We start from the raw sequence: 12,315 nt of genomic DNA, 5'->3' as shown, positions 1-12,315 counted from the left end.
CCATTAATGTTGAGCGGGCTTTTGGAAAGCTCGATGGGACACCGGTTCAGCCCGAGCGGAACCGGTGGGGAAGCCGGAGGCCGGCGACCGAGCCCTCCGTCGACCGGATTTCCTTCGCCTATAAATAGGTGGCCGCAAGCATCGTCGGAGGGTGTGGCAAGCTTGGAGATCCTTCACCGAGAGACATCGGGAAGGATCGAAGGGTGAGCGGAGAGAGCTCGAGTCGCGAGCTCGGCCCACCCTCCACCGAGAGACTTCGAGGAAGGCGGGCGGCAAGCGACCGAGAAGGTCAGATCCGGCCGGTGGAGGCTCGGATCCGGCCCGAGTGAGAGAAGATCGAGGCCGAGGAAGGTCCGCCGAGATCCGCGCCTCGAATCTGGTTCTTTTTTGCTGCTATTGTTGCCGCCGGACGCCGTGCCACAGCCGTTCACCTCGACCAAGTCCCACGCCGTTGCTTCAAAGGCTTGTTGTCGTGCCCCACCCGCAAAGCCGTTGCCGTGATTGATCCGCCGACGCGCGCCGATCGAAGCCGAGTTGCCCTGTCACCGCCACCGTTTGCCACCTCGTCACGGATAGGTAACAGTAACCGTCACCGCCGTCGATCGCGTTATCGCCGTCACATTCCCCCTCTCGGACCATGTCGCCACCAACCACACCAACGCAACCGCGTTGTTGCTCGTCTCGCCGTCCTCGTAGGCGGTTTGTCACCGTCGCCACCGCCGTCGCCGCCGTAATGCCTCGTTTTCCTCCTCGGCGCTGTGGATTTGCAAACCCTAGGGTTTGCGATTTTCCGGGTCGTCGAATCGAGCCGGGTCGACGAGTCGGGTAGGGTTTCGCGAGGCCAAGGGAGGTTGGAAGTCGGGTCATGGAGTCGGAGCTGGGTCGGCGAGTCGGGTAGGGTTTCCGCGATTTTGGGCGTTGAAAATCCGGTTCGGCGAATCGGGTAGGGTTTCGCCGAATCAGCCAACCGGGTCGATGGGTCGGCCCGGTTCTTTTCGAAACGGGCTCTTGGGCCACGACACCGTTTCAAATAAATAAATAAATAAAAAGGAGAAAATCTGAGTCGGGCAACGCGTTTTGGGTCACCGACCGGGTCGGGACCCAACCCGCGGATCCGACCCGGGTCGGCTTTTTATTATTTTATGTAATATTTTAATAAAAAGGTAAAATCAAAAATAATTTATTTTAAAATATATATATTAAAAAATATTTTAATTTCCAGAAAACCGAAAAATGTTTTAAAATGTTAAAAAATGTTTTATTTTCCAAAAAAATATATATTAAAATATCCAAAAATATTTTATTTTCCAAAAATACTAAAAAAATCCAAAAAAAAATCCCTTTTGTGTCCAAAAATTAGAAATAGACTCAAAAATGTTTTTCCTCCCAAAAATACATGGAAAATCCCTCGAACATCCAAAAACCTCAGGGTTTAAACAAGATTAGGTACCGAAAGGGCATTAGTGATTAACTAGTGTAATCAAGTCCCCGATCCTAATTTCTCTCGGTTACGCAGAGCGAGCATTTCTCCCGATACTTCACTTGGGTTTCTAATCGACCCACCCCAAACCGATTAGTGGTGACTCCGTTTTAAAATTAATTTATAGATTAAAAATTTAGACTATTAAAGTCGTGAATTAGTGGACTTGGGAGAGTCCAGGCATAACTAATTTCAGCCGAGCCATTAGCCTCCTTAGGCGCTCGTACCCGATTGCAGACGCCGAAAAAAAAAGAGGTCGCGACATCATCTTTTCTCTATTTGTGAAGTCATGGAGAATGAGAACTTGCCCCCCTAGTCTTTATTCTTTTGGGCTAAATATTACTCATTGAACAAGACTAAATTGATCTATTGGAACATGAGTGGTTGTCACGTTATTGGAAGAGAAAGTATATTATGCATCCATTTTATTACCGACGCAGGGAAATGAGTCAATCATTTCAATAAAGTGATTGAGAGTTATGAAGGGAAATTCATCGGTGTCTGACTTTTTAAAAAAAGAAAAATATAAACATTATAACAATGTTCTTCTGCAAATTTATGAGTGTTTAGTAAAGAGCAAAAGAAAGGATGAAAGAAAGGGGACATAAGAATTCGAATCATATCAGCACAATATCTAAATGATATATGATTTTTCTCATATATTTACCTGACGTTTAATATCAATTCCTTGTTTTTTGAGAACATTACTAGAAAAACTGCAACGAATCACTTTGTTCTGTCAAGTTCACATGATTGAACTATAATAATAAATACGGTATAGACTTTGACACTATTGCAAGGTCCTTTTAGATCCAAATAATGTCAAACCTACTTGTCGCGACCTACCCTCGGGGGGAGGGAACAGGTTTAGGGATATTGCCTCAAGACGGGCCTAAGGCCCATAATTAGGCGTGAGCTCTCCCAAGCCCATACCACGCATGACGTTAGGATATATTTTAGGAATTTTGCACAAAAGAAGTCGCCACTAACCTATTGGTGTCGGCTAGAAACCAAGTGAGGCATGGGAGCGTGCCTCACTTCCTACACAACCAGAGAATCTAGGGTCGGGACTTGATTACACCAATTGACTAATTAGTGCCCTTTCGGTACCTAATCTTGTTCATTTTAAAATAAATGATTTTTATCAAGCAGTTTGAATTAATTTTATACCTATCCACTAACATACGAGGTGATCATGCAAGTGCGCAACCATTAAAGTAACAACCATAGCTACCAAGACCCTAATTGCAGTAAAATTAAACACGTACAATTAAACATAATCAAATATGCAAATTAAACATACGATATAATCAAAATACGAGCAAATAAAGGTCTAATTACACTAAAAAAAAAAATTAATACATAGCAATTCCTAATCAAACCCCATTATTTTTTAATTTTCGAAAATTTTAAATTTTTTTAATAATTTAATTTAATTTTAAAAAATTAATTTTTTTTATTTTTTTCGATATTTTTTGGCTTTTTCGAATTTTTTAAATATATATATTTTAATCTTTTTAATTTTTAAATTTTTTTATATTCAATGTTTTTTTGGATTTTTCGAAATTTTTTTAATCTAAAAAAACTAAATAATAAAGTAACTAAAATAAAATTCAGGGCCGGACCGGGTCGGGTCGGTCTGCCCGGACCCGGTTCGGCCCGGTCTGGAAGTCGAGTTTGGTCGGAGACCGGACCGGTTCGGTCCGGCCGGGCTAGGCCCGATCGCCTTTGATCGGGCCTTCGCTCGCTTGACTTGGGCCCAAACGATGGGCCCAAGTCAGGGACAAAGGCTGAGTGGGCCAGACCACAAATCTTGCCCAACTCAGCCTGCAATCCCTGGTCGCGACTGCTCAGTCGCGACCAAGGATGCCGAAACGGCGAACGCTTGCAGCGGCGACTTCTCGGGCAGATGGGGGGCACGGCTCAAGCTCTCTAGTCGCGGCGGCGTCCCTCCGGCCACCAACAGTCCTAGGGGCCCTATGCGGAGCAATTGGGGGGCGAAACTCGCTCGGACAATTCCACAAATAGGTTGTATACACTAACAAAACTAACAAACTTTGTGTCGGTTGCAGCCCGAGCACCTATCCGACTTCGAAGGCGACATGGCGAACAGCAAGCGGGGTAACGGGGATAGGAAGGCGGCCGGAGCTCGCCGAACTAGTCGGGATGAGCATCGGCCGACTCATTTCCAGAAACGCACACCAGAAGTTCGATGAAAGGCCTACCCAATTTCATACGGGAATGGCAGCTTGGAAGACGCGTCTGCAGTGGTGGCGGTGGCGATGATGGCCCGGAGATGCGTCAGCAGCGGTTGCAGCGGTCGGGAGACGCGTCGACGGCAGTGGCCTTGGTGAGTTCCCCCTCCTTCCTCTCCTGTTTTTCTCTCTGTCTCCCCTCTCTAATTTTCCCGTCCTTTCTCCTTTCTATTTTTTCTCCTTTCTGTCTCCTCCTGATCCCTCTCTTTCTCGATATCTCTCGCTTTCTCGATCCTTCGGCTCGCGCGCGCGTGCCCTCGGCTTTCCCGAACCAGCCCCCTCTTCCAGCCAGCTCTGACCTCTCTTCCCCATTCCAATGCTCGCCTACCCCACGAGATGATGCTGTCTCCTCTACCCTCTGCCCCTGCTTTCAGCCTCGCCATTTCCCCACGCGAACGGCTACTTTCTGCTTTTGTCTTCGCCGGTTCCCCGTGCAAAAAGCGGCTGAGGGAGAAGACAATGAGGCGGGCCGGGCCGGAGGGAAGAAGAGGGCTGGGCTGTGCGAAGGGGAAAAGAAAGAAAAAGAAAATTTTAAGGGGAGGGTTGGGCCCAAGCCCAGAGGGAGAAAATAAAAGGAAAAAGGGGGCCGGGTCGGGCCAAGGCCGAATCCAACCCGACCCGGACCCTCACAGTTTTTTTTTAAAAGGAAATTAATAATTATTTTTTATTTTTTTATTTTTTATTTGATTTTGATTTGATTTTCATTTTCATTTTTGATTTTTTGATATGATTTTTTTATACTACTTGAAAGATAAAAAATAGGTGTCAACACTACTAAATAGCTGGAATGTTAGGTGATGCACAAACTTTTATCCATCGTTGAATTTGATTAACTTCTTATTACTACTTGTAGTCCATCACGTTGTTTACCCTGTCAAATTTGTAAATAGCTACAATCCTGATATAGCTACAATCCTAAAAGGAAATTAGTAAGAAAGTGAAGACTTTTGCGATATATATTAACAAATTACCGAAAAAGAAGGCACAAAACTGGAGGAAAATCGAAACGTACGCTTTGGTGGAGGCATACAAGGTCAGAAGAGGAAACGAAGGGATACACACTGAGGAACCAGAACCACTGTTCAAGATCGCTCCTCTCTTCCTCTTCAACATTCCATCGATCACTCCCTTCGTCGCCCACAACGCTGCGTTGACGTTCACTCTCAACATGCTCTCCATCAACTCTCGATCCACCTCGTGAAAGCAACTCGGGTACGGATAAGCCAACCCCGCGTCGTTGACGAGCAACCTGACGTCGATCCCTTCCGTGGCTCCCACAATGGCTGCCGCTATCTCCTCTCCGCTCAGCTTCGTGAGGTCCGCAACCCCAGTCTTGACCTGGACAAACTATCTAATGCGTCGGATATATCATCACTCGGGAATTCACGCGAATTTTTAACGTAAATGGCATATGAAGTGCTAACTATGTGATGGACCTCGGTGGTTGCTCCGAATCTATCCCTCAGCTCACTCGAGGTGGCTTCGAGTTTGCTGGGGTTCCAGCCAATGAGCCCAAGGTTGAGGCCCTTGGAGGCGAGCTCGAAGACCAGGGCTTTCCTGATGCCGTCGGTGGTGCCGGTGACAACGGCCCACGAGCCGTAGTCCTGCAAGTCCTTCGGGTTCCTCAGGAAGTGGCGTGCAGCCATCGGTTGAAGGCGAGCAGGTTCTTGAAGAGCGAGATGAAGCATAGTATGGTGGCTGTGGCGATCAAGAAGTCCGCATGTACCATCGCTTTGTGCGGAGTGTGGTTTCACCAGATAAGTAGTGTTGGCAATTGCTAAACATTTATAGACGTGTCTCTCACCTCACTGCTCTGCACAACTCCGCGACGTACCATCTCTCCTAGCCTGTCCGAAAGATAGTTTTGTACCCAGATATTCCTATTGTAAATTGTCAGAGTGTAAATTTTTTTCGCAGTGATCTATATATATATTAAATGAAGTATAAATAGGATGATTTTAGAAGATAGCCAACTGCTAATAATAAAACGTTTCAAAAAAGAATGTTGTTCCTTTTTCTCTCACACTCCATAAAAAAAAAAAAAACGAACAAAAGGCAATTTCAATTCTATTTTAAGAAAACCATTAACATTAATGCTGAAGAATGTGAATACTTTCTTCGTGATTGTACTTGGACCATTGTGAAATCGTATCGTCCATCATTCACTTGTGATTCAACATATGTTCCTAGGTAATTCATTTATTACACAATAACAATGTTAGTTGTTTCTTCTGCCATATTTCATCTCTCATTGGTCTCAGAGCCTATATCATGATATTTATGTTTTTTTTTGTCGAATTTTCTCGCAAACTGCTTGATATGAGGATTAAGAAGATGAATTTCATATTGTTTGAATGTTCATTGATTAGAAATTGCAACATGAATCATCAAAAAAGAACCAAAGCAATAGATGGCTTTGGAGGTCATGGACAACCATCTTTGTTTTGGTCATTTTTGGAATACTTTTCGGCCAAATTCAATTTTTGAATATATGAAATGAAAGTATTTGTCGAGATGATCATAACGGCGGGTGACGTGCCACCGGATGACGCTAGATGTGCCTACACGTGCTAGAAGCCGCTGTGTGTAAGCGCCACCCACACACTGAGAATGCCCAGTACATGAGCGCCACGCATGCGTTGGCGAATCAATGTGGGCTGACATCAATGATGACATTACCAACGGTCGGTAATTGACCTACCAACCGATGACCCGACCGACTGGAGATCCAATCTGACCTGGATGAAGACTAACTTGAAGACCCGACTAGGTTGATTGGTCAAACAGTTAGATTGATTGGACAGGCTAGAAGCCATATTGGCTTGCTATCGCATGCGCCACATGTGCGAAGCACTCAAACAACGTGTTTAAGCGTGTGGGAGTCCACTCGGCGCATGGTTGGTGGTGTTTGGTCCGTATGAATATGCTCTACATTATGATGTATTTATTTTACATGTTTGAATCTTTTAAAGGTTTAAAAAGGCATACAAAACCTTAAATGCGCATAATTTTTAGGGTATAAGTGAATCGTTTATTCCTTCAAACTTGTATTTCCCTATGGTTTTGGAAATACATAAGTTAGTCAACATGTAAATGACCACATATATGTTGTGTAGAGCTTGGCTCGATGATAGCATGTATATGCTTTGATATGCTTTCAATTTCCTAGTTTCGAATAAACTCAAACAATGGCTATAGATCCTTGATCTTTTCACTACATCATGAATTCCGCTTTCAATTATAGTTGTTGTATGAATGTTTGTACATTAATTCACGTCGTGCTATGCTTTTTGATATTAATTGAAAATGTAAAAATTACATGAAATCATATAATTATTTTTTTTTTTAGTAAAAGTTGTAGATTGGTAGAATTCAAAGGAGTCCTTACATAGAACTTGACATTTGCACAAATTAAAATAATTAATGATTGTAAAATAATCGTACACAAAAGCTGATTGAAAACATAGTGAATTTTCGTTTCTATACATTTTATTGAATTATCATTAATTTAGTTTTTCTTTTCTACAAATTATATGTGTATTAATGTAGAAAATGTGCTACTATTGATCCTGCATTTATTATATCAATGTGGCTATAGCAATTGATTATGTTTTCGGCATCAAAGACCATCGTGGCCAACTTTAATAAGGTGAAAAGATGAATGGTTATAATCATGATATTTTGCATTAAAAGGTTCGGTACATCTTTAACAGGTATGAGGTTTTGGAAATCCTCAACCACACCATGAATAAACTCGAGCATAGAACCTCAATTCAGCACAGAAGATATCAAAAATTTTATAAAGCTTGGAAAAAGAAAAATAAAGCTCAAGTAATGTGGACTGCCTTGAAAGATAAGATTAGGAATACATCTGCCATAAAATTAAGGAGACTCATCATTAAATTTGACACATATCAAAAGCACTCAAATCTAATAATGAGGCAGCATCTTCAAGAAATGTTAAACATGATATGTGAGTTGAAGTTGATAGGCTACACTCCTTACAAATGAACAACAAGTTCATGTTATTATAAGGATTCTTCTCGACAATTTGAAGAATATAAAAATCAACATGACGCACAATGAGAATTTTTATCATTTTTTTTACGATATAGCGCGTCATATGGAATTAGAGGATGAGTGTCTAAAGGTTGCAAAATCCTCTGTCCATGCTTATGTTGCTAAATTGGGCTTCTACAAAGTTTCGAGCTTCAAGCGTATGGGGAACCATAAATTCAACAACAAATGGAAGGAGATTGATTAGGCACCCAATAGAGTTAAGACCTTCCCATGCAAAAAACGTGGTGGAAAGAAGGACAAGGCTAAGATGGTTGGTGCTTTTAAGGCATTGATGGTGAAAGAATTTGAGATGACCGATAATGATCTCATGAATTATTTCCTTAGGATCGAAGTGAAGCAAAGTGCCAAGGGGATTTTTATTTCTAAAAAAGGATATGCAGAAAATATCATTGAAAAATTTAATATGAAGAATTGTATTCTAATCAATCCACTAATTGAGTGCGGAACCAAACTTTCAAAGTTTGATGATGGTGTCGATCTTGATTTGATATATTACAGAATCTTGATGGGGAGTTTGAGATACTTGATATGCATAGGACCGGATATTATGTATAGTGTTGGAATTATGAGTTGATATATGAAGAAGCCAAAGTCATCTCATCTTAAAGATGTAAAAAAGATATTTCGGTGCATCAAAGGTACTACTTCTCATGGCCTACACTACTATCGTTCTGAATCCTTCCAACTTAGAGCTCATTTAGATAGTGATTATGTTGGAGATATCAATGATCGAAAGAGCATTACAGATTTTGTATTTTTCTTATGTGAAAATGCTTTCACATGATTATCAAAGAAATAACCCAATGTCACTCTATCGACATGTAAACTCAATAATGGAAGGTACATATAGAATAGTGAACACTATCCTTTAATGATCTTTGTGGGCACCACAGCGTAAGCATTTGAATTTAAAAAGTGAATCGTGCTTAAGAGGGTCCAACGTAGAAGCACGAACTTTGTTGAAAGACCCGGAAACACAGTGTATAAATGAAAACTTATGCATACCGAATGAAACATAGAAAGTCTTCATATCACATGCCATATTCAAGGCTCGACCACAGACCCATATCACGCCAGTCCAAGCTTTCATATCCAAGTCATGCACACAAGCTGCAATTACGTCGGGGTGCGTCTGAAAATGCGATTACCATGTTCGATGACCTAACGATGCGATCTTTCTCGATCTCTCACCCATTTCGCGTAACATTCGAGACCCCAAACGGTGATTGTGTCCAGCGTGCAAGCCACGAACGCCTGAACCGAGTGCGACCAATAGGGGTTGCACACCCGGTTGTACCCGATCCACCGCACGCTAGCTCTGCTGAATATCTCCGCCGAAGGTATGAAGAGATACCGTCTCTTCATCCTGGTCATTTTGGTGGCAATGAAAAAGGGAGCCTGCAATATGATTGGAATTCAAGCGCAGCGTTAGTTCTAAAAGCTTTTTCCTTGGGACTTGCGATTCATTAATTTCTATGAAAACTTAATTACACATTTGAAGTGAATCTCCAACATCCAAGCATAACTGTTTATCTCATAGTTTCAAACAAACAGTCAAGGAGAAGAAAACAAGCACAATAACATGACCATAAACAAAAGAACGCACATTAAGATTCGAAATTATACCTTTGCGAGATACAATGCTAGAAAAACCGTTTTCCTTTAGCTCATATAATGTCTTGTTTCACCAATTAGCAAAGGGCATCGAGTGGCATTTAACTAGCAAGTACAATCTATACAGCTAGGGAATGTTTTGGAGATCAGGGGTTAGTGAATGAGGCATGCATGGTCAATAAATTTACCGACCCATTTCACTTCTTCTTACAGAAGTACATAATCAGCATTGCACCCCTCTTTCCACAGAGGAACTTTTTTGAGTTTGTATAGGATGAAAGTCTTAAACTTATTATATGTTAGCCAATTCAATTATAAACCTTTCGATTGTGACAATTTAGTTCTAAACTTTTTAATGATTTGTCAATTTAGTCATAAATTTAGAACTTTTTGAACAATTTTCCTCATGTGGAGAACTCACAAGTGAAAGAGCAAATAAGTGATTACATGGTAATATGAAACATGACCAATAAGATAATCGCACAGACCAGCGCATAGATTGGATTATATGACCCCCAACATGCATTTGGAATTGTCGCTAATCACGAAGTACCCAAAGCTTCTAATCATCTTCCCTCTATTTGTGAAGTCATGGAGAATGAGCTCCTAGTCTTTATTATTATTATTTTTTTGGGCTGAATATCACCCATTGAAAAAGATTAAATTGATCTATTAAAAGTTGAGCGGTCATTACGTCATTGAAGGAGAAAGTATATTATGCATCCATTTTACTACCGATGTGGAGAAGTGAGTCAATTAGTTTCAATAAAGTGATTGTGTTATGAAGGGAAATTCATTGGCATCTGATTTTCTTTTTTTTAAAGGAAAAGGTAAACATTATAACAAGGTTCTCTCGCAAATTTATGAGTATTTAGTTAGGAGCGGAAAAGAGGACAGAACAAAGGGGACACAAGAATTCTAACCATATTATCACAATACCTAAATGATATATGATTTTTCTCATACATTTACCTGACATTGAATATCAATCCATTGTCCCTCGTACTCTAGATTGATGCTTTTTGAGAATGTTGTCAGAAAACTGCAACGAATCACATTGATATATCAAGTTCACATGATTGAACTATAAGAATAGATTGGATATAGACTTTGCCACTTGAAAGGTCTTTTTGGATCCAAATAATGTGAAACACACTAAATTGTTGGAACATTAAGCGATGTATAAAATGTTTTCCGAAATTGAATTTGATTAACTTCTTATTACTGCTTATAGTCCATCACATTGTTTACAATGTCAAATTTGTATATCAATCCTGATATAGCTACAATCCTAAAAGGAAATTAGTAAGAAAGAGAAAACTTTTGCATTATAAATTTGATTAACAAATTACCGAAAAAATAAGACACAAAACTGGGAGAAAATCGAAACTTACGCTTTGGTGGAGGCATACAAGTTCAAAAGAGGAAACGAAGAGATATACATGGCGGAACCAGATCCCATGTTCAAGATCGCTCCTCTCTTCCTCTTCAACATTCCATCGATCACTCCCTTCGTCGCCCACACCGCTGCGTTGACGTTCACTCTCAACATGCTCTCCGTCAACTCTCGATCCACCTCGTGAAAGTATTTCGGGAGATAAGCCATCCCCGCGTTGTTGACCAGCAACCCGACGTCGATCCCTTCCGTCGCTCCTGCAATGGCCGCCGCTATCTCCTCTCCGCTCAGCTTCGCGAGATCGGCGACCACGGTCTTGACCTGGACAAAGTGTCTCGTGCGTCAGATGTACCATCACTCGGGAATTTTAAGGTAAATGGCATATGAAGTGCTAACTATGTAATGGACCTCGGTGGTTGCTCCGAATCTATCCTCAGCTCCCTCGAGGTGGCCTCGAGTTTGCTGGGGTTCCGACCGACGAGCATGAGGTTGAGGCCCTTGGAGGCGAGCTCAAACACCAGGGCTTTCCCGATGCCGTCAGTGGCGCCAGTGACGATGGCCCATGAGCCGTAGTCACGCAAGTCCTTCGGCTTCCTCAGGAACGCGGCGTACAGCCATTGGGCGAAGGTGAGTACGTTCTTGAAGAGCGAGATGAAGCCTAGTACGGCGCCAGTAGTGATCAAGAAGTCCGCAAGAACCATCGCTTTGTGCGGTGTGTAGTCTCACGAGAGGTCTTCGGGATGGCAACTGCTGAACATATATTGACGTCCCTCTCATCTCACTGCTCTCGAAAACTCCGCGACGTACCAGCTCTCCTCACCGCATATCCAAAGATATTCTTTACTCAAATCTTCCTAGTGTAAATTGGCAATGCGTACATTATTTTCTTAGGGTGCGTTTAGTAACGATTTTGTTCCCGGGAGTAGATTATGATCAGAACTGATTCTTTTTTATTCTGTTCCCGGGAACTGATTCTAAGCATTTTAAGCCGTTTTGATAATTGTCTAAAATTTTTATACTTGGAATAGAATTGCGTTTGGTACCATGCTCATTAATTCTGTTCCAAATCAATTTCTTTTAATTTTTAATTTTTTACTTTTTCCTTTTTTTTCTTTTCTTTTTCCTTTTCTTTTAATTTTCTTTTTTTCCTTTTTTATTTTCTTTTTTTCATTTTTCTCCTATTATTATTCTTCTTCTTGTGGCCGGTCACCGGTGACCTCACCGGCGTCGCCGGCTCTCGGCGAGGCCAACCCTTGTCGACCGAGCCTCGCCGGCAGCTAGGCAAAGTTCGCCTAGCCCCACCGAGGTTCAGCCTCGCCGGGGCTGGGCGAGGCCTACCTGGCCATCGGCGGGGCTGGGCGAGCCTCGCCTGGCCACTAGCGAGGCTGGGCTTGCCTTCGATGAGCTCGCTGGACCTCGCCCTGGCTTGGCGAGCCTTCGGCGAGCTCACCGGACTAACAACGGCGGACGGTGGTCGCGAGATGGCCGAA

General features: G+C 42.2%; 2 protein-coding genes across 2 annotated transcripts; both read right to left on the bottom strand.

Moving 5' to 3' along the window:
• Positions 1-3,878: 3,878 nt before the first annotated feature.
• LOC104417769 (very-long-chain 3-oxoacyl-CoA reductase 1) lies at positions 3,879-5,381 on the bottom strand. The gene is made up of 3 exons (XM_010028990.1): positions 5,172-5,381; positions 4,798-5,073; positions 3,879-4,232 (listed from the first exon to the last, which is right to left on the bottom strand). The coding sequence occupies exons 1-3, from the start codon at positions 5,379-5,381 to the stop codon at positions 3,879-3,881; spliced, it is 840 nt and encodes a 279-aa protein (XP_010027292.1).
• Positions 5,382-8,976: 3,595 nt separating this feature from the next.
• LOC104415732 (very-long-chain 3-oxoacyl-CoA reductase 1) lies at positions 8,977-11,544 on the bottom strand. Its single transcript, XM_010027076.3, has 4 exons — positions 11,234-11,544; positions 10,824-11,159; positions 10,402-10,471; positions 8,977-9,213 (listed from the first exon to the last, which is right to left on the bottom strand). The coding sequence occupies exons 1-4, from the start codon at positions 11,524-11,526 to the stop codon at positions 8,977-8,979; spliced, it is 936 nt and encodes a 311-aa protein (XP_010025378.1). The 5' UTR covers positions 11,527-11,544.
• Positions 11,545-12,315: the final 771 nt, after the last annotated feature.

The sequence above is a fragment of the Eucalyptus grandis genome, chromosome 8 (assembly GCF_016545825.1).
Source record: "Eucalyptus grandis isolate ANBG69807.140 chromosome 8, ASM1654582v1, whole genome shotgun sequence".
NCBI classification, from domain to species: Eukaryota; Viridiplantae; Streptophyta; class Magnoliopsida; order Myrtales; family Myrtaceae; genus Eucalyptus; species Eucalyptus grandis.
This window is presented reverse-complemented; position numbering and strand designations above follow the sequence as displayed.